At 40.7% G+C, this 24,931-nt stretch overlaps 1 protein-coding gene across 4 annotated transcripts in view; it reads left to right on the top strand.

The window, feature by feature from the left end:
- Positions 1–956: 956 nt before the first annotated feature.
- LOC118794276 (myosin-1B-like) overlaps positions 957–24,931 on the top strand; it is a 31,127-nt gene continuing 7,152 nt past the window's right edge. The window contains exons 1-30 of one of the 4 annotated variants that reach the window (XM_036552495.1): positions 957–970; positions 2,948–3,143; positions 4,015–4,158; positions 10,161–10,317; positions 10,981–11,008; positions 11,112–11,229; positions 11,921–12,013; positions 12,189–12,252; positions 12,372–12,470; positions 12,868–12,971; positions 14,033–14,171; positions 14,312–14,430; positions 14,525–14,674; positions 14,764–14,934; positions 15,158–15,464; positions 15,542–15,615; positions 15,968–16,055; positions 16,302–16,419; positions 16,517–16,640; positions 17,239–17,375; positions 17,477–17,732; positions 18,791–19,033; positions 19,478–19,654; positions 20,245–20,390; positions 20,905–20,995; positions 21,357–21,746; positions 21,968–22,094; positions 22,252–22,370; positions 22,492–22,688; positions 22,778–22,961. In XM_036552495.1, the coding sequence (XP_036408388.1) occupies positions 957–970; positions 2,948–3,143; positions 4,015–4,158; positions 10,161–10,317; positions 10,981–11,008; positions 11,112–11,229; positions 11,921–12,013; positions 12,189–12,252; positions 12,372–12,470; positions 12,868–12,971; positions 14,033–14,171; positions 14,312–14,430; positions 14,525–14,674; positions 14,764–14,934; positions 15,158–15,464; positions 15,542–15,615; positions 15,968–16,055; positions 16,302–16,419; positions 16,517–16,640; positions 17,239–17,375; positions 17,477–17,732; positions 18,791–19,033; positions 19,478–19,654; positions 20,245–20,390; positions 20,905–20,995; positions 21,357–21,746; positions 21,968–22,094; positions 22,252–22,370; positions 22,492–22,688; positions 22,778–22,961 (4,374 nt within the window). Of the gene's footprint in view, positions 971–2,939; positions 3,150–4,014; positions 4,159–10,160; positions 10,318–10,980; positions 11,009–11,111; positions 11,230–11,920; positions 12,014–12,188; positions 12,253–12,371; positions 12,471–12,867; positions 12,972–14,032; positions 14,172–14,311; positions 14,431–14,524; positions 14,675–14,763; positions 14,935–15,157; positions 15,465–15,541; positions 15,616–15,967; positions 16,056–16,301; positions 16,420–16,516; positions 16,641–17,238; positions 17,376–17,476; positions 17,733–18,790; positions 19,034–19,477; positions 19,655–20,244; positions 20,391–20,904; positions 20,996–21,356; positions 21,747–21,967; positions 22,095–22,251; positions 22,371–22,491; positions 22,689–22,777; positions 22,962–24,931 lie in introns of those variants that run through there. The other 3 variants (XM_036552497.1, XM_036552496.1, XM_036552498.1) reach the window with 3 other exon arrangements.

The following is a 24,931-nucleotide window of genomic DNA, read 5'->3' as shown; positions in this document are numbered from 1 at the left end:
CTGCAAAACCAGCCTCACACAAGGCAGATACACGTGGCGCCACAACCAGGTCTTGAAGAGGCTGGCAGCAGTAAATGAGACCAAGCGGACAACAACCAACTCCTTACCCCTGAGAACAACCAGCACACTGAGACCAATGGTATTTATTCAGGGGGGAGAGATTAGAGCAACAAATCTCCCTCCCTCTCCCTCTCCTGGGCCCCAAGATAACATCAAGAAAGTGGAGAGACATGGGGAATGATTCTGGGATGCCAGATGTCACCATCGAGCCCTCTGGAGACGTAGTGGGTTAGTCGATGAAATGTCGAGGAAGGAGAGTGCCCACTTGAAAACCCCTGCGTGTTAACCCTGTGTCACTCCCAACATCAAGGCAATATATACATACTGGAAACATATAGGCTACTCCCTGAGAAAGATTAAAAAATAAAATGCCCAGGGAGGGTGTTTAGTTAGATGTACCGAGTACATATCAATTGCCCTCACAAGGCAAATATATTCTTAAAGCTCAGTGAATCCAAATAAACACTTTCCCTAAAGTTTAAAAAATCCATTCCTTCTTATTTGTCACCTGACTCTTGAGTCAGACAAGCCCAGTGGTTTACAGGTCATAAAAGGAATTCTTGTTATCCTAGTTTACTGAACTGCAGTATACATGCAGTTGATCAATTTATTCTCTTGCCAACATTGCCAGGAGAAGGTTAGCTGTCTGTATTCAGTAAAACCAAGAATAACTGAATTCAACTAAAAAATGGTAGTGTTAAAATCCAGACCAGGTGGTGCAGGTCACTGATACACACATGTCTTTTGTTTCCTCTTTTGAGTTTACAGAGATCCTGAAATGTGGCAAATGGAAACACTCTTGAATATTATTAGCAGGTATGTTATACATACTTTTAATAGTGTTTAAGAATTGTCTGAAAAAGTGGTATTTTTATTTCTAGAATGCACTGTAAACAATGTCAACAGGTGAGCATTAGTGGGAATGAAATATTTGCCCTTCTTGATGCAAGGCTACTTGACAAAATGCTAAAAAAGGATATCCCAGAGATACAGCAAGACTTAAGCCATGTAATTACTGACATACCATCAGCGTGGATGAAAGGAATGGCAGGGATAACACAAAGTGGTTTCCATGCATCCTCAATGATGCCCTCTATCCCTCCAGCACTGTATGTGGGAGCACTGTTCACTTGAAACACATTCTTGAGTTAAACTGACATGGGTAATGGAGACACATCAGCAGACGTCCAGTCAAAGGATTTCAGTGGATCTACAGGGCTTTTTATGGATTTATCATTAACCTTTCTGTTATTTGGAATATTCCTTGTGGGACACATACATGTAGGGCAGTAATTGTGTATGAGGAGGCATAGCAGAGTGTCACCATGTCACAGACAAGTCATCATGTGTGCATGAAATATTCAAAAGCTGTCTATCAAAAAATATATATATTGATGTATTTCCTACATTACATAGTCCTGCATTTCCTAGACCGTGTTTTGAAAACAATGTACAAAAATAAGATCTGCATAAGATAAGATCTTTCCTGAAGGTTTCATTAAGCTTAGACTCTTCAGAAAAATTGAGAAGTATCATATTCCAGTGGTTGTTTCTACACAGAGAATCATAGTTTTGTGGTTATGATTGTTTCCCAGCAGACCTCTGTACAAAATCACTCATCACCCAATTGTCCTGTACCTTCAGATTTAGGTTTCAATATTTCCAGGAGTCTTTGGCACTCAAACCACTTTTGGACTCTGGCATAAATCTTTATCCTGTTTTATGGGGCAAATTCACTAGCACTGTGTTCATTTAATGAATCTCCTTGTGTTCCTGTCATCCCAAAAGACAAATCAGGCTGAATTGTTGAATATTCCATATGTGAGTGAGTCTGTCAGATTGATTCCTGGTTGGCTGAATGTGGAGGACTGGAAGCATTGTTTTTGCCTGCTATTCAGATATTCAGATTGTGGAAATTAGTCTCTGCGCCTGCTTGTATTTTCTGATTTTTATCAAGCGGGTCCTGACAGATGAAGTGCATGTTTTCTGCGGCATTTGACCTTTTCCCAAATTTAAGTAATGCCGTGACAGACTTAATCTCCACTGATCCCAGGCAACCATGGGCAGTATTTAAGCAATGCTCTAACAGGCCTAATCTTCCCTGATCCCAGAAAATGAGGCATGCTGGGTCAGCACCAAAAGCCCACTAATCTGGAGTCTTTAGCCCTCATTGCTTTTTAATGGAGTTTCAGGGAGGCCACAACCAAAACCAGTAAAGGTGACACAATGAGGCTATAGATAGATTTTTAATACAAATGGACACACATGCCTTTTTTTCAAAGGTGGCTTTTGTGCCAGATTTGATCTCTACCAAATATAGAGACGCTTTCATCTCAGACAAAAAAGATGTGGCTTCTTATAAAAGCTGTCAAAGTCTTGTTAGTGCAATGACAGAGACATTGAAGGTATTTCCACAGTGAATGATTAATTACAATGGAGAAGCTACAATATCGAATGCCTTAGCTTCCATTTACAAGGGCTCCTACTCGCATGCAGTTTTTTTAAAAAACAAATAATACTTTTACATTTTAGAAGTCTGAAAAACCTGTTTTAATTCTTTGGCTAAACTCTTTGCCTCTTTGTGAATTTCAGAACTAGTGAGAGGACTGAACACCTACCTGGGATTAGACTTTCTTTTTTGATCAGCAACAGCAGGGTAAGAACTAAATGTATTGTAATAAATCCTCAAATAACACAAACAAAAAGGATAAACCTTATTTTACTGTTGGAATTTTGTTAAAAAAAAAGTCAGAAAAAGTTTGTGAGTGAAACTGTTTGAGGGAAAATAATTGTTTCATCTTATGTAGGTGGTTGAGATATTTGAAATGCTTAACAAATGGACCCTGTTATCCGTTAACTGTCTCACAGTGCAGCTTTGGAGGATGAGTGATGCCGAGATGGAGATGTTTGGGGTGGCAGCCCCATATCTGCGGAAGCCAGAGCGTGAGCGGATCGCAGCACAGAACAAGCCCTTCGACGCCAAAACCGCATGCTATGTGGCAGACCCCAAAATGGAGTACGTGAAGGGCAAAATCAGGAGCCACGACAGCAGTTCGGTTACTGTGGAAACGGAGGATGGGCGGGTGGGTGTGTAAGGCTTTTCTCTGATAATGATGGATCTCTAAATTAGTTAAATCAGTTATCAAAGTCAAATGATTTATTTTATTGTTAAACAAGCTTTATCTATTGCACGGAAGGACTAATGACTAGTATGCCTTTGATACTATTATTTCAAGCCAAGTTTAAAAAAAGAAAACTGCAAACTGCAAGTTAAGAGGTGACTAACTTACATTTTTAATTGATATGCATGCTATTTTAAACACTATTTTGTGTAACCTTACTGTAATCAGTTAGCTGTAAGTGTATTTGTATATTTTTGTTCCTTGGAGGACATCTGAGAAACTACCAAACCTGTTATTTAAACTTAACTGTTGCTGAAGTAATTGTTGCATTTATTTTAATGACTGAAACTATTCTGAAAAACCATTTTGGGACATGTGTCTGAAAGTTCTTTACTGTGTCATTTTAGCCCATCTTAAATGTTACCCTCTCTAATATTATCAATGAGATCCAGAATATTTTTCTACCTAGAGTTTGACCTCTTGAATTCAGTTTCTGTTGGCAGAGGAGTTATATTTCATTGCTGTGTTTTCTTTATCTATATTTCTTTAACCCTACTGTTGTAACATGAATTGCTCACCAACAAGAACTGCACATGGATTTCAGTGCAATGCTCATGCATTTCCTCGGCTCCATATTAATTGTGCATGAAATTTACTTTCTTTGTTCTTAACTCTTCAAAATGGCATCAAAATAGTAATTTTATCTCATTTGATATTGTTATTGATGCACTTTAATATTACTGAGTTACTATGACAGGACCAATGAAATGTTTGTAATCTGTTGATATCTTTGGGTGAGCATATTTTTTAAGTGGTAGTATGTTTCCTGCAGGTTGTCACGGTGAAGCCTGATGACATACGGCCCATGAATCCACCCAAGTTTGACAAGATTGAGGATATGGCCATGCTGACACACCTGCATGAGCCTGCTGTCCTTTTCAACCTCAAGGACCGCTATGCTGCCTGGATGATCTATGTAAATACAACCTTCCATCCATTATAAATGGACTTGTCCTCTAGGACCAATGAAAATCCTATGAAAAACCGACCTGTCCAATAGGACTACTGAAAACCCTTTTATAATCTGTTCTGTCCTACAGGACAACTGAAAAATCTATTTTAAACAAATCTTTCCTGTAAGACTACTGTAAACCCTATCAAACCATAGGAAAGTTTTGCATGTGTTAGTGATAGAAATTTCAAAAACATTTATTTTTCTAGAATGTGATAGGCACAATAAACATTTGATGTTTTATTCTGAAGCATAACAACTCTATGACAATGTTTAAATGTACATTTATTGACTTAGAAGGCAACAACGACCATTCTCTGGAAAAAAGTATCTTTGTATAATTGAGCATTTCTCACTTAGCATCTATAAATAGCGAAACATTATTTCTGAGCTTCCTGTAAAGAGACAATAAGAGATAACAAAAAACACTAATAGTGCTTTGTTGAATATACCAATTTTCTATATTACCATTTTTCAAACACTGATTCCAGCTGTCTAAATGATGTGTGCTGGCATGCTTTATTGGTTTATGTATAGTGAGACCCATTGTCACTGCATTTTAAGATGTTTTTTTTTTTTTTTTTTTTTTAAAATTTTTAAATATACGTTTACTCTTGTCTCTTTTTTTATTAAGTTTTTAAAACATGCACAGTGCACAAGTATTGCAGGGAAATGACAGACAAGAATACAAGGAGAGAAAAGAATAGATAAAAGGTACAAAAAAATGTATGTATGTATGTATGTATGTGTGTGTGTTGGTGTTGGTGGGATTAGTTAACAGACAAGTCTAATGAGATGATAAAGGAGCCCCAAACTTTTTCAAAGTGTGGGGTTTGGTGCTGGAATTTAATTTGTTCCATGGATATGTATTCTTTGAGGAGGTTTAACCATTGTGTGATATATAATGTATTTCTAGTTTTCCAGTTTAGTAGGATAGTTTTCTTGGCGATAGTTAAGGCGATGAGTATAGGTTTTGAATTTTGGATTGGTGGGTTTATTATTGAGAGATCTCCAAGTAGACAGAGGGATGGAGATAGTGGAATGTTACAGCTCATAATAACAGAAATTCTGTTAGTGACTTCTTGCCATAACCGTTGAGTTGGTGGGCAGAGCCAGGTGGAGTGGAGGTAATTATCTGGGGTGTTTAATGTGCAGTGTGAGCATGTGTCAGAGTTTGTGAGTCTCATCTTATACATCGTGTGCTGGGTGATATGTGCTCTGTGGATTACCTTGTACTGTATTAGTTGTAGGTTAGTATTGTTAGTCATTGTGAAGGTGTTCCTGCAGATTTGGGTCCAGAATTCGGTATCGGGAGTGAATGATAAGTCTTTTTCCCAGGCTTTGATTGGGATGGAAATTGCTGAGTCTATGGTGGATATTAGTTTATATAATTTGGAAAGAATTTTCTTTGGGTTGGTTATTTTGTTGATTCCTTCTACTAGTGGGGATGGGACAGACTTTAATTGGAGGTACTGAAGGTATTGTCCTTTCCCGACATTGTACTTCTGGGCCAAATCTTGAAAAGTAATGAAACTGTTATTCTGGAAAAGGTGGTGGAGATGTGTGATACCGCTTTGTTTCCATGTGTTGAAGATAAGAGGTGTTTTGTTGAGCAGAAAGTCAGGGTTGTGCCATATTGGAGTGTATTTACAGGGTTTCATTGTAGATTTGAAGATTTTGTTGATTTTCCACCAGGCTGTCAGAGTTGTTGAAATTACGGTGTTGTTAAAGCAATTATGGTGTTTTATAGTGGTGTGGAGAAATGGTAGGTTGGAGATTGACATTTCTTTGAATTCTGACTGTTCTATTTCTAACCATGAGCTGTTCTGTTGGTTTGGGTGAATCCAATTGGTGATATACTGTAGTTGATTTGCCAGATAATAATTTTTGAAGTTTGGAACTTCTAATCCTCCTTGAGTTTTGTGTTTCTGTAATGTGACCAATTTGATTTGGGGTGTTTTATTTGTCCAATAGAATTTGCTTGTTATGGAGTTTAGCGAGTTAAACAATTTAGTGGTAGGCTGGGTCGGAATCATTGTGAAAAGGTAATTAATTTTTGGTCGTATGATCATTTTACAGTTGCTATTCTGCCAATTAATGATAGGGGTAAATTTATCCAGCGGTTTAGATCGTCTTCTATTGTTTTTATTAATGGAGTGAAGTTCAGGTGAAACAACTCTGACAGTCTGGAGGAAATGTTTATGCCCAGATACTTAATATTACCAGTGGGAATGGGGAGAGGTGGGCTCTGAGCTGCAGCATTCCAGTCATCACCACATATGGGTAGAATTGTTGATTTTATCCAGTTTATAGCGTAGTCGGAAAGTTCGGACAATGAGTTAATGAGGTTGAAGGCTTCTTGTAGAGAGTTTGATGGTTCTTGCAGATAAAGCAAAATGTCATCCGCATAAAGGATAATCTTGTGATGAGTATTGAGGGTTTAGATTCCCTTGATGTTGATGTTTTGACGTACTGCAGCAGCGAGAGGTTCGATGAATAGGGCAAAAAGTGATGGAGAAAGTGGGCATCCTTGCCTGGTTCCCCTGTGCAGTGTGAAACTCTGTGATGTTAATCCGTTAGTAACAACTGTGGCCATTGGTGAGCTGTACAGTATTCTTATCCACTGAATAACTGATTCTCCGAATCCAAATTTGTGTAGTGTTCCGAATAAAAATTTCCAATTTAGTCTATCAAATACTTTTTCTGCATCCAATGATACAATTATTGTTTTCATTTTGTTTTGATACATTAATTAGATTAAATAATCTTTAAAAGAATAATTAAATAATCTTTCAATGTTATTTGATGAGTGTCTTCCTTTGATGAAGCTGGTTTGATTTGGATGGATTAGTGACGGGTTTACAGTTTCGATTCAGGTGGCTAGTGCTTTACTGATAATTTTGAGATCTGTATTGATGAGTGATAGGGGTGGTAGCTGGAGCAGAGATTTGGGTCTTTATCGGGTTTCAGTAGTACTGAGATGAGGGCTGTGTTCATGTGTGGTGGAATTGTTGAGTTGTGTTTAATGGTAAGTACCATTCTGAAAAACAGTGGAGAGACTATTCCAAAAATGTTTAAACAACTCGACATGGAAGCTGTCAGATCCTGGAGCTTTATTGTTTGGCATCTTATTGAGTGCTGTGTGGAGTTCATTAGCTGTTAAAGGTGTATCTAGTTCATCTGCTTGTTCCTTATTAAGTCAGGGTAATTCTATATTACTGAGGAAGGAGTTAATATCTATTGAATTGGGTTCCTTGTCAGGGGTGTATAATTTGCTGTAAAATTCTCGGAATGTGTCATTTATTTCTTGGGGTGACTGCATGGTTTTCCCTGCCAAGTTCCTTATGACTGGTATAGCTGACTTTTCTTTATTTCGTTTTAGTTGGTTTGCCAGATATTTTCCTGATTTGTTATAGTGTTCAAAATGATCATGTCTGAGTCTTTGTATCAGGAATTGGGTTTTTTTTATTTATGATATTGTTGACCTGTGATTTAGTTTCTGTCAATTCCTTCTGAACTTGGTCTGTGGGATTTTTAGCGTATGTGTCATTCAGTTGATTTTTTTGTTCAAGATTTTTTTCGAGTTCCTGTTCCTTTTTTTTCTTGTATGATTAGTATGATATAATTTTTCCTCTCATTACCACTTTTGCTGTTCCCCAAAGTAGTGTGGATGAGATTTCCAGAGAATTGTTTATTTCCATGAAGGATGCCCACTCTTTTGTGAAGAATGTGTTGAAATCAGGATCTTCTAGCAAAGAATTGTTAAATCTCCATCTGGTGATGGGTTGTTTGAGTTGTCTGGTGTATATCAGATATAATTGAGTTACTGGTGAGAAAAAAGTCAATGCGAGAGAATGATTGATGGGACGGTGAAAAGTGTGAGCATTCTCCGACTCATGGATTTTTCAGTCGCCAACTGTTGCCAAGACCAGAATCACTCATGTATTGTTTTAATGTTTCCGTGGAGTGTCAGTTTCTAGTATTAACGGTGGTGGACGATCTGTCTAAAGTGGGATTAATAACTGTATTGAAGTCACCTCCAATTATGATTGTAGAATTTGATAAGTTGGACAGTGAATCGACGAATGTATGGAAGAAAGCAGGGTCATCAGTATTGGGTCCATATATGTTTGCAATAGTGAAGTTGTTGTTAATGGTGGCGTTGATGATAACATATCGCCCTTCAAGATCAGTGATGGTAGTGTTTTGGATTAATGGAATTTTTTTGTTTATTAAAAATTGACACGCCTCTTAGAATTGTAAGTTTATGAGTATACTTGATGAGGTTGTGGGGTTTTCAATTTCTGATTTTCAGATTCTGTTAAGTGAGTTTCTTATGTCAGGCATATGTCTGCTTGTAATTTGATCAGTTGGTTTATAATTTTAGTTTTCATTGCCTGTGAACTAACCCCGCGGATGTTCCAGGTTACAAATTTGAGTGAAATCATTGATATGGCTTAGGATTGATTTTACAGCTATGTGTTGTGCGTAGATGTTTGTGTGTGTTAGGAATATGTAGTGGGTATGAGTGTAAAATTTATGGTGAGTGTGTGGTGTATCGACATTAGTTTGCCGTATTTGGATTGCAGTTTGAGATGATATTGATATTTCTGTGATAGTGGATAGCAGTTTGGTAAAAAGATGAAATAAATTAAAAAAGGGTAAAAGTAGAGATACTGACATCTCTGTGGAACAGGTTCAACATAATCATCCCTGTTACACCATAAAAATTCCCCTTTACACATATTTCTAAAGTTACCTTTAACAGTTAGACATAGAGAGACACTAAGGCAGAGACATTAAACATAAAAGGAGAGTCTGACAAAATCAGAGAGAGAGAGAGAGAGAGAAAGGGAGAAAGAGTGAGAGGAAAATGGAGAAAGAGAAACAGAGAGAGAGAGATAAAGATAGATGGGTAGTAATTACAGAGACGGCTATAAGTATAGTGTTTGTTTAGCAGTAGACAGCAGGGTGTAAATTTAAGGTTTTGTTTTCATATTGGCGTATGGGCTATTGCATGTTTTGATTAACTAAATCCAGGTGGTGATGTTGCGGTCACGGTACAGCTGCCCGTCGAAGTATACCTTGTCCACAGTCAATGCAGCTCGTCTTCCCTTCTCCCGAAATTGCTTCAGGATTGGGAGTTTTTTTCTTCTCTCTTGTATTTCTCTAGGAAACTGATTGTTGGGGCCATAATTAGTCTCTTTCAGTTCCCTTCCTTTGCTTTTTACGAGTTCTTTTTGCTTGTAATGTTCAAATTTTTGCGACAATAGCTCTCGGACTTTCATTGTTGGTGTGTTTTGTGCCGAGGCGGTGAACTCGGTGGAACGTTATCTTGTTTATAGTGTCCGATGGTAATTTCAGGGCTGACTGCATGAATAGTTTGATTGCAGCTTCTGGGGTATCTGGTGTTTGCTCAGGTATTCCGGAGAAAATCAAGTTATCGCACTGGAGATCTAAGATTGAAGAAGACCTTCATTGCTTTGTTTTTGTCAGCGAGATTAGTGACTTGGGCAGATAAAGTTGTCACTGTTCCTTTTAACTTGTTGTTTTCTTTCTGGAACGTTTCACTTGGTAACTGGGACAATTCGAAACTGGATTTCAAGTCTTTGAGGTCTGCGTGCAGTAATTCCAGTATTAAGAGTTTGTTGTTAATAGAAAGGAGTAGACTGACCTCGATTGTGGTTGTTTCAATCTCGTCTTGGTTGTTTTTTGCTGGGTTTAGCTGCCATTATGCGCAGGTTGCAAAAGTAGTCGTTGATGAAGGAGAACAGGTTATCCACGATTGAAGTGTCAGGAAATCCAATGTCGGAAACAGTAAGAGTGATGGAAAAAATATCCAGCCGAAAGTTTTGTTGCGGTGTTTCTGTTTGCCTAAAGTTTAGGAGGACGTCGCCATGTTAGGTCTCACCCGCTGTCTTGCAATGTTCACACACGTCATCACTCCTACTCTTGTCTCTTTGCAGACCTATTCTGGGCTGTTCTGTGTCACCGTGAACCCCTACAAGTGGCTCCCGGTATACAATCCTGAGGTGGTGGCAGGGTATAGAGGGAAAAAGAGGCAGGAGGTCCCTCCCCACATCTTCTCCATCTCCGATAATGCCTATCAGTTTATGCTCACAGGTATTACCACTTCCATGCTGACATGCTTCCTTTCAAACTTCAATCTGTCTCCAAGTGTAATGGTCAACAACAATGTATTAGGTGTGATATGTATTACATCACACAGAAACTATTTATACTATTTATACTAAACAAATACATTTTATATTATAATGCCTTGAGCAATGCTTTAGGCCCATACTCATGTGGTTTGTGTTACATAGCCAATGCATAGGTTCCATAAGACAGTTTATGGTTGATACCCATGTATGTGACCAGAACCCAGAGCTCTTCCTGTAGGGTCCAAGTTGCCAATACAATTTACATCTTCTTGTTTTCAAGGTGATTTCCGTGATATATCTGCACAAACTTTTCATTAGATGTCTGCATTGTGTTGGTTTTTTTTTTTTTTTTTACCTATATTGGCAGTTTAATGCAATGATGAACAAATGATCAGTTGTACTGATTACTGTTCAACACAAGCATTTTCATTTGTAGGGCATGTCACTGATATAACTGATTTAACTGACTTAAAGAAAGAGTTTTCACTGGAGAAATAATGTCCCCAGCTCTCCCACTGAGTGTCTCAGTTAGCTTTCTGGTCACTGCTCACATCTAGGACTGGCCCTCTCTTTTTTCTCTGCATACTCTTTCAGCTTACAATCAACTTTTTTGTTCTTGCAGACCGTGAAAATCAGTCTATCCTAATCACGTAAGTTCTTCCCCAGAGACATTGCTGGAAGCAGTCATACTTTTTTTTTCAAATGTGCATCTGATCTTTCAAAATAAACCTTTTTTGGCATTTATTTTGGCAGTGGAGAATCTGGTGCAGGGAAGACAGTGAACACGAAACGTGTTATTCAGTACTTTGCAACAATTGCATCTATTGGAGACCCCAGCAAGAAGAAAGAGTTGCCCTCTGGAAAAATACAGGTTCTGTTTTGCTAAAGAAAAAGAAATAAACTGAAGACACTGAATATTAATGCATGTCATTTTTGGTTAAAAAATATTGCCAACCTATCAGCATTCCCCAAATTGTAGGTGCCCCATATTACATTGTATTATTAATTATTCCCTGGTCAGGGCTGGTGCTATGGGGGTGCTTAGGGGTACACTGCACCCCCAGATGGACCTGAGTGCACCCCCAGTTGACTCCTTACATCCCGATGTCTACATAGTATTTATTATGTTTTTTAAGATATGACAATTTGAGCCCCCCTGGTGGATTTCAATTGCACCCCTCAGTATTTTCTCCTAGGGCCAAGCCTGGCCTTGGTAGCACTTTTTTGGTTCATAAAAAACCCTTCACTTTCACCAAAAAGTGTCAGTTTGCCACTCAGAATTTTAAAATAAATCCAGTTTATTTATGAGGCAAGAATCTGCCTTTTTGACCTTTTTTCCACAGACTGAAATAAAATCATGCATAATCAGGGAGTTAGCGGTCACCCTGAATAAAGACACCCCAAGTTATCTGTTCAAAATTCCTTTTACCTTTTAATACCTCTAGGCATTAAAGGGTGCTACTTATGACATATTTGTAACCTTCCCTTCCTAGTTTCCCTGCTCAGGCCATCACTGTTTCATTTAAACAAACTTTTTTTTTACATTTATTGTATTCCTTTAGGGAACCCTGGAGGATCAAATCATTCAGGCCAACCCCTTGCTGGAGGCTTTCGGTAACGCCAAGACTGTGAGGAACGACAACTCCTCTCGCTTTGTGAGTAGACTTGATTTTTCCACACTATTGGAAAGATAAGGCTCGTACAAGTTGCTTTAACCTTTCCTTGTGTGTGGTTTCACATATAAATATTAATTAGTTATGTTATGTGCAATGGCACTGTCACAATTAAACATTAAACACTTTAAACACTTTTCAAAATGAATGATCACAGGGCAAATTCATCCGAATCCACTTTGGAACAAAGGGGAAACTGGCCTCAGCTGACATTGAGACTTGTGAGTTTGCCTTTTATGGATTTGTAAATTTTTTTTTTAAACTTTGTTACTGCAGATTAAGCAGAAGTGAGGAGTGAGGTTAAAAGGTGAACTCTGGCTATGATATCTATCTCCCTCAGACCTCCTGGAAAAGTCTAGGGTGACGTTTCAGCTGCCTGCAGAGAGGAGCTACCACATCTTCTATCAGATTCTGTCAAATAAGAAGCCAGAACTGATTGGTATGTGCACCACAGTGTAATAAGAGACCAGAGCTGATTGGTAAATGTGCCACACTGTAATAAGAGACCTCAGCTGATTTGTGAGTGCCCCACATTCTAATAATCCTCTATGATTGTTACTGTGGGCAGTTACTCTAGTGACACTTAAAGTTTCTACTGCTGTAATATCCAGCACACTATATACTTATATGTATTGTTTACATATGTCAATATTATTGAATGGACCGCAACATACACTATCCTACCAAAAGTCATGGGACATGGGTAGTTGACAATGATAATAGACAATCACATAGCATTAACCAGTATTGGAGTATTTGTCTCTTTTTCACTGTTTTTGCTGGAATTGGCCACAGCCAGACCAATATAAGCCTTGCCTCTTCATCTTGTCTCTCAGAGATGACACTGCTAACCACCAATCCATATGACTACCCCTTCATCAGCCAGGGTGAGATCACGGTGCTCAGCATCAATGACACAGAGGAGCTGATGGCCACAGATGTGAGTGGAGGCTTCCCATGTGTGACATTCCCATGTGTGACATCTCAAAGCTTTCCAGACCTGCTTACCTTAGTCCAGTGCACTACTTCACTTTGCCTTTCCTGTACTGGAAAGGCATCAAAAATGACTTTGAAATTTTGAGAACACTGAGCACAAAAGAATATTGAAATGAAACTCTCGTAATGTTATTGGAAAGAACCAGGCTTAAATGCCATACACTGTAAATTTATTTCCAATGGAAGTTTAAAGCTGGGGTTTCCCTGCTGATTACTTGATTGTAATTAGTTAGTGTGCTACCTAAGAATACCCATGGCTGGCAAGTAAAGTTAGGCAACAGTCCACTCCACACCTTCCAACCTGTCAGTGTTATTACACATAGCCAACACCAGCTAGTTGGTTAGTTAGTTAGACATATATAACTGATCATAAATAAATATGCTGTGTGGAGTGGTACTAGGATGACTGTCTTTGTCCTGTATTGTGTAGGTATGATAGGTATTAAATTGCTCACACTTTCTCATTTTTAATGACCATGAAATTGTGGTCTTGGTATGTTTTGTCTTATCTTGGCATTCTGCAAACTTCACACATATTTTGCAGCTGTTACTTAAGTTTGGATTTCTTAAGACTACCCTAGGGTTAAGAAAATGCCACTGTTTTGCACAATGTGTAGTGCTGACCCCAGACTACAGTCCTCATAACTTGTCAAAAACTCTTGATTTCTCAAGTGCAGTTATGTGAGGCATTTGTTTAATGTTTCCATTCTGACGTTCATGGATATAACAGTTGTGGCAATACTGCTTTCATTACTACTTTGGAAACTATCAAGGAACTAGAAACAGCAGCATAGCAAAGCAGACATATAGTGAAAGGGAATCAGGCACAGAGGCGAACATAATGAGAATGAGTCCACTTTATCCACTCAAGTCCATTGGAGTTCCTAAGTGATTGTTTAAACATGCCTATACATTATGTTAACAGACTGACACAGCTTGCTAGAAAGGTGCTAAATACATAAAAATACACAGGATTTCAACGCTGCTGTCTTCCTTTCCATTTAGAGTGCCATAGATATCCTAGGCTTCAACTTCGAGGAGAAGACTGGCATCTACAAGCTGACTGGAGCTGTAATGCATCATGGGAACATGAAGTTCAAGCAGAAGCAGCGTGAGGAACAGGCTGAACCTGATGGCACTGAGGGTAACCCAACTAACACATATTGTAAACATTCATATAAACTGAGAGTCCATATACAAAGTTACCAAAGTGAAGAGTTAGGAACAATGTCTGAGCAACATTTCTGATACCCTTTTTTTGTGTGTTTTGCATTGATCCAACAGTGGCTGATAAAGTGGCATACCTCATGGGGCTGAACTCAGCTGACTTGCTGAAAGCTCTGTGCTACCCCAGAGTGAAGGTTGGGAATGAGTTTGTGACTAAGGGGCAGACAGTGCAGCAGGTATTCACATACATTTGCAAATGCAAACGTGGAATTTCATCAAACTGGACAACAGCTCAAGCCTTCATCAATACATTTCGTCTTTCGTTCCCAGGTGTATAATTCCATGGGGGCCCTCTCTAAAGCAGTGTATGAAAAGCTGTTTTTGTGGATGGTAACTCGGATAAACCAACAGCTGGACACAAAATTGCCCAGGCAGCACTTCATTGGAGTGCTGGATATAGCAGGGTTTGAGATCTTTGAGGTGAGCATGCATTGCTGTAGTAAACATTTACTAAATGGAAATTCTCAATTCAGCTAAACAGCACTGAATGCAAACTGCTTGGCCACCAGATGAACAGCTTGGAGCAGCTGTGTATCAACTTCACCAATGAGAAACTACAACAGTTTTTCAACCACCACATGTTTGTGTTGGAACAAGAGGAGTACAAGAAGGAAGGGATTGAGTGGGAGTTCATTGACTTCGGTATGGACTTAGCTGCCTGCATTGAGCTTATTGAGAAGGTAACACTGCCTGTTGTACCTCTACCTATAAAATATTTTCAAAAGACATGTTTATGGATACAGGACACTATGGCAAGCATTTTGCATGCAAGAAACAGCAGATTTAATCGTCCAAAATATAAATGATAAGGACTTTGTCCATACAGACAGTCAGTTTGTTTGACTGTAACACATTGCATTGTAACAGTTTGTTTGACTGTAACACATTGCACATCCTTGACAGCCAATGGGCATCTTCTCCATCCTGGAGGAGGAGTGTATGTTCCCAAAGGCAACAGACGCCTCGTTCAAAAACAAGCTGCATGACCAGCATCTTGGTAAAAACAGCAATTTCCAGAAGCCCAAGCCTTCCAAAGGCAAGGCCGAGGCCCACTTCTCCTTGGTGCACTATGCTGGCACTGTGGACTACAACATCAGTGGCTGGCTGGAGAAGAACAAGGACCCCTTGAATGACACTGTGGTGCAGCTCTACCAGAAGGCAGCGCTAAAGCTGCTGTCTCAGCTTTTTGCGAGTTACGCTTCAGCTGATGGTGAGTGATGATCTATGGTCTGTGAAACTAATCAAATTCCCATCAATTAAAAAACACTAAAAAAAGTATTTTTTAAGCTGAAGCTGGTGGAAGCAAGAAAGGAGGAAAGAAGAAGGGTTCCTCTTTCCAGACAGTGTCTGCACTTTTCAGGGTAAAAGCATTTGTTATCCTTAAAGTAACTATTAACACTGGCACTTTGCCAGCACCAGAGGTGGACACCCCAGCTTCAGAAAGTAAAAGTCCTACCATGTATTTGTTTTGGCCATTCACTAAACAAGGTGATTTCACTAATTAGCTCCTCTACCTGGCTGAAGAGTTATGCTAATTAAATTCAGCTGGTGTAGTGCATGGGTGGAACAAATACGTGGCAGGACCTTTACTTTCTGAAGCCAGGTTGTCCACCTCTGGCCAGCACATGGAATTCCAGTGGAATGTAAGCATGGTGTATAATTAGTAAAAGTGTCTGATCCCACATTTTGTGAATGCTGTTTGTCATCTTCCAGGAGAACTTAAACAAGCTGATGGCTAACCTCAGGTCCACTCACCCTCACTTTGTCCGCTGCATCATCCCCAATGAAACAAAAACACCAGGTAAGGACAGGAAGCCAACATTGAACAGAGATTCTTTTTTGTCTTCTTGTTTTGGTGGATCTGTTTGTTGCCACCCAGCCACCCTAATGGTTGTGATAGCTGGGAAGGTGATTAAGTAACTGGGAAAATATTTGAAGTTGAGGTCCATTCCCTTTTAATTCAGTCTTCAATTTACAGATTCCAGTATATGATTCGCCAAACTCAAGTTTCTTCACAACTAATAAAGAAAACCTTTACTGTTGACAGGCGCCATGGACCACCACCTGGTGCTGCACCAGCTGCGCTGTAACGGTGTGCTGGAGGGTATAAGAATCTGCAGGAAGGGCTTTCCCAGCAGAATCCTCTATGGTGACTTCAAACAGAGGTATTCTACATCATTTGTTTTAGCTCTGGTTAACTTTGTGAGACCAGCTGTTCAAACATGCTCTGGCAGGCTGCTGTGAATCGTCTTTCCTCCATAGATATAGAATCCTGAATGCGAGTGCCATCCCAGAGGGACAGTTCATTGACAGCAAAAAGGCATCTGAGAAATTGCTCTCCTCCATTGACGTCGACCATGCCCAGTACAAATTTGGATACACAAAGGTAATTAAGAGATTGGACTGAGAGTCACAGGCATTGCACATATTTACATAGTTTCTCAGAAAAAAACGTTACTGTTTGTCATTGGGTTAGATATAATTTAAAATCTTCAGCAGTGAGCTGCCTTGGATAGTGATGTCTATTGAAAACAAAGAATGTAATGTAACACTGCTATACTGATGGTATAGGTTTACAGTTGCTGGAGCTGACTTCTAATAACCAATCAAAGCACTCCATTCTCATAACAAAATAGTGTGATTTTTTCAGATCGGTGTGTCTTTGTTAGTTCTGTCCATTTCAAGGTTAATGAAGCTTTGAACACCCTTCACTTAACTGCAAGGCATTTCGATTACACCTGTTACATTGGAGTGGTGTAGCAAAGGGCGAGAGCAGTCACCCCACCTGGCCTCGAACACGGGTCTACGGGGTACCAAACATGCGACTTTGACTGCGACGCCAAAGAGCCGGGCTCGTTGGTATGGCAGTCAGAGCGCATACTCAACCATAGTGACGGCACTCCGTCACAGGGGGATTCATGTCATTTGCGAAAGCTCATTATCACCCCACTCTGTTTCTGCCACCTGTCACTTCAATAACTCAGGTGTTCTTCAAAGCTGGTCTGCTGGGGCTCCTGGAGGAGATGAGGGATGAGCGCCTGTCTGTGCTCATGACCCGCCTACAGGCCGTTTCCAGGGGTTATGTCACTCGGCTCAAATTCAAAGAGATGACCCAGAAAAGGTACAGGGATTCCAGGGGCTGTGTTCTGAAAAAAATATCAGTAGCTTTTCAATATACAATCATTTGACAATGTTTACTGTTTTTTTTACTGTGCTATACAGGGAATCTATATTCATCATTCAGTATAACATCCGCTCATTCATGAATGTAAAGAACTGGCCCTGGATGAAGCTATTCTTCAAGATTAAGCCTCTTCTGCGAAGCGCTGAGGCAGAGAAGGAGATGCAGACCATGAAGGAGGAGTTCTTCAAACTCAAAGAGGAGTTTGCCAAGTCCGAGGCTAGGAGAAAGGAGCTGGAGGAGAAAATGGTGGTTCTTGTCCAGGAGAAGAATGACCTTTACCTCCAGATTCAAGCGGTACATCATATCTCTTGCACGGTGCTTCATAAGAGAAACATTACTCTGTGTCACTCTAATATGCTCATAGTGCCTCTCAATGATAACAACATTACTAAGATTAAGATTTCACTCTGAGTGTGGAGTGCAAAGTTAAGGGGTTATAGAAATAGTATGTATCCAGGTTATGGAACACAATGTGAAGTCTGAGCAGGTGAGCTTTCCATTGGCATCATAAGATGGTGAGTGACTCTGCAGTCATTTTTGTTTTTTGCTTTTTTCCCTTTACACAACCCTGTTTGGAGAAGCCAATTGTATACCAGGTTTGACTCACTGCGACAACCTCTGAAAATGTAATCCACTGATACACTTGCATGGCTGTTTTTCTCACCACAAGCCACTAGTGCACTACTGCAGAGTGGGTTCTCTTTGAAAATAAAGCACTACTGACAGCAGGCAAACAGATCTTAGGCTCATGATGAATCACAACGTACCTAAAAGAGGTGAGACAAGTAGGCAAAGCCTTGTTGACATCTCCATCATCAGTGGAAAGAGGTCAATTTGTTCCACCACTGTGGGTTTCTGGTCATCATTGGCTGATAACATGGCTGGGATCAAAATAAAGCCATAGAGCTCAGCTTGCATTCAAAGGGGTGATTCTACAGTTCTGACAGTTGCAAGTAGCTCATTCTAAAACTGTGCAGCTGGTGAGGAAAAGAAGGGGGTTTGAGATTGTTGATGCTCCCTGTAATGCAAAAGTGCACACTGTATGTGTTAGCCTGTTTGGCACAGTGTGTAAGAGTTGGACCATAAACAGAAGGATAAGATATTGTAATAATTAATCATTTTAGCTTCAGCATTCATCTTGCATCTCAAAGCTCAAGCATTAAACTCACTAATAGGAGTCTCGGTCGTGAACTGTATACTCTGTATATCACTTCTGGCATATCATTATAATATTTTGCTACCATCCATGTCCTTTGCTGTGCATTCAGTTCAATCCCATCATTCTTGTAAAAGTGTAGCTAGATATGAGTTGTGGTACTGCAATGAATGTGTGCCTTTCCGGATGTTGACAGGAGAGGGAAAACTTGTCAGATGCAGAGGAGAGATGTGAGGGTTTGATAAAGAGCAAGATCCACCTGGAGGCCAAGATGAAGGAGTACTGTGAGAGACTGGAGGAAGAGGAGGAGATCAATGCTGAGATCACTGCCCGCAGGAGGAAACTGGAGGACGAGTGCTCAGAGCTCAAGAAGGATATTGATGACCTAGAGCTCACCATCGTCAAAGTGGAGAAGGAGAAACATGCATCTGAGAACAAGGTGGGAACATCAGTGCTGAAGCTTTCTCCCATTATTAGATCTCTCCCATAGATCCAGCAGTAGTAACAGGAGTAACTATCATTGGAATGTTAATTTTGCAAGGCTATCATTGTCATTGTGTAAAGGTTTGAGTAAAAGAATGAGTTTGGGCCCTTGACCAATATCTTCCCTGTTGAGTCACCAGTACCGGAGTGCAAGAAGCACAATCATGTGACACTCAGTTGCCATATTAGTATGTTAAGTTATTTGGAGTGAGTATTTGACTGGGAACAGTGACCACCCATGGGCATGAAACAGGGCAGGCAGGGAACTTTCCCACCCTTTAAACCATTGACTGTTCTAAAGATGTGTTTTATTGTTCTCATAATTAGCAAGTCTGCAAAAGTAAGCAGAGATCACCCAAATGCCAAATCCACAGTGGAATATTTTGCCTTCTCTCCACAGGTGAAAAATCTGACAGAGGAACTGGCTACCCTGGAGGAAACGCTCCTGAAATTGACAAAGGAGAACAAAGCCCTGCAGGAGGTCCACCAGCAGACCCTGGACGACCTTCAAGCAGAGGAGGACAAGGTCAACATGCTGACCAAGGTTAAGGTCAAGCTGGAGCAGCAGGTTGACAATGTACGTATGAGGGCTCTGTGAAATCTAGTTTGACTTAAATTTGCTGTTGGCTAAACCAAAGCCTGAATTTTTGCTGGCATCCTTTAAATTATCAATATGAACAGAACCCTAAAAAATGCTTGTTTTTATTATAAGTTAGGTATCACATATATCGTTTTGATGAGCCAATCATGGGGTGCCAAACAAGGTACTGAAGACAAAGTAGTACTTCCTTTTTTTACACACTAGAGTACCCAGTCTGATTTTGTCATACTTTCATTGGTATCTTTTGCTTATTGCATCCATTTATTTACAACTGTCATTCCCAGTTATGTTAAAACTTGCAATCATGTGAGCCTGTCTTACAATTATTCCCTGTCATTTCCCTAGTGCAGCTTACATTCACATTAAAGTCATTTAGTAGATGTTCACACAGCTCAACATGTCTGAAGATATGTTAGTGCCAAACACAGTGCTGAGATGTGAGTATTTGGTTTAATGCAGAAGTGCAATGTAAGATTCCACATACCTTGTAATAAAACTAACAGGAAATGCTGACATTTTTTGGTTAGCAAGTCAAATGTTATTAAACCAGGCTCTGTTTGCTCCAGCTGGAGGGAACTCTGGAGCAGGAGAAGAAGATTCGGGCAGACCTGGAGAGAGCCAAAAGAAAGCTGGAGGGAGACTTTAAAATGTCCCAAGAGGCAATCATGGACCTGGAGAATGAGAGTCTGCAGATGGACGAGAGGCTGAAAAAGTAGAGAAATTAATTTGATTCTGTAATTCTTTGAGGGCACCTAGTCCAAGTTTGGGTCTGTATTACTTACACTATGATATTTTCATACCGGAGAGGTTAAATGAAATTACACACCTTATAATATTCACAATGAACATTTGCATTTACATTTATTTATTTAGCAGACGCTTTTATCCAAAGCGACTTACAAAAGTGCATACAGCAAGTATAGCGACAGTACGGGGACAGGATGTGTACAGTTCCACAATGAGACAGTTCTCAGCTGAGAGCAGCATCTGGTTGAGGTACTATTAGATTTGTACAATTACAGCCTATAGGGCAACTAATACGATACACTTTCAAACGGCGGACTTCGACAACTTCAAAAGGCGCAATGAGCGTCAGGGTAAAGGCGGCAACAAGAGACAATTTAAAAGCACAATGAAGTATGAACAATGTAAAATGTATCTATTTCTTATTAGACACTGGCTGAGTCAAAGGAGAATTCAAATGTAAATATGGCTTTTTTGTGCAGGAAAGACTTTGATATCAGCCAGCTGCAGGGGAAAATCGACGATGAGCAAATATTGAGTTCACAGCTTCAAAAGAAAATCAAGGAACTTCAGGCTAGTTGCTTTTATTCATTAACACCTCTGCAATAAAGTGGTTCCCAAGTCTTTTCTATTCTGTACACTGTTCCAGCTCTACCATCTTCTGTATGCCCAAACTAACACTTAGTACTCTTCAAAAAAGGATGCCTAAGTATCCAGTCATTCTGAATGTGGTGAACTGTGTGACCCTGCCACTTAGACTGAAGTTTACAGTAGACGTATGCCTAGAGGGAGCAGAATAGGTAAATCATACACATGTGCTGAATAAATAAGCAGTGGTCTTCACATGCAATATCATTACAAAAGCAATACATTAAAAACAAACAGCTGTCTTCTCTGATGTTAATCATCATGGTCTGTGATATTCTGATCACAGGCCCGAATTGAAGAGCTAGAAGAGGAGATCGAGGCTGAACGAGCAGATAGGGCCAAGGTTGAGAAGCAGAGAGCTGATCTCTCCAGGGAACTTGAGGAGATCAGCGAGAGGCTTGAAGAGGCTGGTGGTGCAACTGCTGCTCAGATTGAGATGAACAAGAAGCGTGAAGCTGAGTTCCAGAAGCTGCGGCGTGATCTTGAAGAGTCCACCCTGCAGCATGAAGCCACTGCTGCTGCCCTCCGCAAGAAACATGCTGACAGCGTGGCAGAACTGGGAGAACAAATCGACAACCTTCAACGCGTCAAGCAGAAGCTGGAGAAGGAGAAGAGTGAATACAAAATGGAAATCGACGACCTCTCCAGCAACATGGAGGGAATTCTAAAAAGTAAGGTAAGAGACTGCGAAAAGGATGCCACTCATATCATGAGCACCCAACACACAATTCATGCAATTTTCCTTTGTCCGAATTCAGATTCCCCACTGGGGTGCTGCTGCTGTACCCTTGAGCATGGTACTTAACCCACAATTCCCTATGAAATTTGTTGTGGATAAGAGTGTCTGCTCAATGACAGTAATGCAATGTAATATGCTGTGTTTTGTTTGTATATCAGGCTAACCTGGAGAAACTGTGCCGGAGTCTGGACGACCAAAACAATGAGTTCAAGGCAAAGGCTGAAGAAGCCCAGAGGTCACTGAATGACTTCACTGCGCACAATGCTCGTCTGCAAACCGAAAATGGTAAAACCAGATTTTTGCAGTGGAATGTTGATGAAAGAGAATAAAATAAAGTGGATATTTTAAAGTAAACAGCACACGCATCAGGCGTACATGCTTTACCTGTACAAGTTGAGTTGTGTTTCTTTTGTAAAAAATTATCCTTACTCCCTTTTAACAGGTGAACTCACACGTCAGCTTGAGGAGAAAGAGATAGCTGTCAACCAGCTCACCCGGAGCAAAGCCCTCCACACTCAGCAGATTGAGGAGTTGAAGAGGCTCTTAGAGGAGGAAATAAAGGTACTACAAACCCCCATAGAAAGAACATTGAGTTGTATTTTTTCTCTATTGTTGTTTAATTGTCTACCTATGCATACCATGGAAATGAAAATTTGCTCAAAACATCATTACCTGCTGTTAGGCCAGGAATGCCCTGGCTCATGCCTTGCAGTCGGCCCGTCATGACTGTGACCTGCTGCGGGAGCAGTTTGAGGAGGAGCAGGAGGCCAAGGCTGAGCTGCAGCGTGGAATGTCCAAGGCCAATAGTGAGGTGGCTCAGTGGAGAACCAAATACGAAACCGACGCCATCCAGCGCACCGAGGAGCTGGAGGAGGCCAAGTAAAAACTTAAGTCTTTCCGCACTGCACCGTTTGTTTCACAATGGTTAATCTGCTATGGATTTTTCATCTCACTGCTCATCCTTGAAGGAAGAAGCTTGCTCAACGGCTGCAGGATTCAGAGGAGCAGACAGAGGCTGTGAATGCCAAGTGTGCATCTCTGGAGAAGACCAAACAGAGGCTGCAGGCAGAGGTGGAGGACCTCATGATCGAAACAGAGAGGGCCAACGCAGCCACTGCTGCCCTGGACAAGAAGCAGAGAAACTTTGACAAGGTACTCAAATGCGACTCTTTCATTTATGTGTGGCTCAATACAATTCAACAGTAATTCATACATGCTATTCTTTGCACATATCATGGATTGTACATGATATGCATAACAACATCTGGAAATGACACCAGGCAATAATACATTTTATGAACAAAATATTTTGATATACTGTATATAGATATAGTCCCAGGCATGGGTAGGCACAACCTTTGTTGTATGTTGGGTGATGGGTGCTAATGTACTCATAGGGGTGGAGAAAGGGAGGTTACTGTATGTGGCATATTCAAAAACGGGGTGGTAAGAATTAAAGGTCAAAATATCAAAACTTCACCGTGATCATTGTTTTTGCAGCTGCTGTGCAAAAATGACATGGGGACTGTCTTGGCCTCTCTGCTAAAGGACAGCAGATATCCAGCAGCTAAACGCTTGCAATAAATAGCCAGGACTGCAATTTTGGTTGTATCGGGATTCTTTACTGACAAAGTGTGAAACTGAAACAGACAAGGAAATGAAATTGATATCAGTTCCCATAGGAAATACAGTTTACAATTTACATATCATAACTACACCATTATACATTGCTAACAAGCTAAGCTACATTGCTACAGCTAAGCTACAGAACCGCTGACATTTAAGTAGCAATGACAACTAGCATCGTTGATAGCTACCACAGTATAGCAAAATTAAATAACACAAAATGGCTTATAACAGCAGAAAATAATGTTAAACAGTAACTTACAGATATGGCCTTCAAAAACTTAGAGAAAGGGTTGTAACGAGTTTTTTTCCCGAGGAGTTTCACTGAGCTGCGAGATCGCTAGTCACATATACCATACCACTATGGTAAGTTTTTGATCTTTTGTAAGGAAAAGAAAATACAATACAAAGGCAGTACCAGATACCGCCAGTAGGCGGTAACATTCCAACATACACTGATGAGCCAAAGCCTTATGACCACCTGCCTAATATGCTGTTGGTCCTCTGTGTGCCACTGCAGAGGCACGGACTCTACAAGACCCCTGAAGGTGTCCTGTGGTATCTGGCACCAAAACATTAGCAACAGATCCTTCAAGTCCTGTAAGTTGTGAGGTGGAGCCGCCGTGTCTCGGACTTGTCGGTCCAGCACATCACACAGATGCTCAATTGGATTGAGATGTGGAGAATGTGGAGGCCAGGGCAACACCTTGAACACTTCATTGTGTTCCTCAAACCATTCCCAAACAATGTGTGCAGTGTGGCAGGGTGCATTATACTGCTGAAAGAGGCCACTACCATCAGGGAATACCATTGCCATGAAGGCGTGTACCTGGTCTGCAACGATGTTTAGGTAGGTGGCACGTGTCAAGTTGACGTCCACATGAATGGCCGGACCCAGGGTTTCCCAGCAGAACATTGCACAGAGCATCACACTCCCTCCACCGGCTTGTCTTCCCACAGTGCATCCTGGTGCCATCAGTTCCCCAGACAAACAGTACACAGGTACACAGGTATCCACGTGATCTAAAAAAAAAACGGACTCATCGGACCAGACGACCTTCTTCCACTGCTTCAAGGTCCAGTTCTGACGCTCGCGTGCCCATTGTAGGCGCTTTCCATGGTGGACAGGGGTCATCATGGGCACTCTGACCGGTCTGTGGCTACACAGCTCCATACGCAGCAGGGTGCGATGCACTGTGTGTTGTGACACATTCTTCCCGCAGCCATCATTAAAATTTTCAATGACTTCGGTTCGGACCAGACGGGAAAGCCTTCGTTGCCCTTGCGCATCGATGAGCCTTGGGCGCCCAAAACCCTCTCGCCGGTTTGTGGTTTGTCCCTCCTCTGACCACTGTCAGTAGGTACTCACCACTGCTGACCGGGAGCACCCCACAAGCCTTGCCATTTCAGAGATGCTCTGACCCAGTTGTCTGGCCATAACAATTTGGCACTTGTCAAAGTCGCTCAGGTCTTTACTCCTGCCCATTTCTCCTGCA

Source organism: Megalops cyprinoides, chromosome 19 (assembly GCF_013368585.1).
Source record: "Megalops cyprinoides isolate fMegCyp1 chromosome 19, fMegCyp1.pri, whole genome shotgun sequence".
Taxonomy (NCBI): domain Eukaryota; kingdom Metazoa; phylum Chordata; class Actinopteri; order Elopiformes; family Megalopidae; genus Megalops; species Megalops cyprinoides.
Note: the sequence above shows the minus strand (reverse complement) of the source record. Positions and strands in the feature narration are given on the sequence as shown.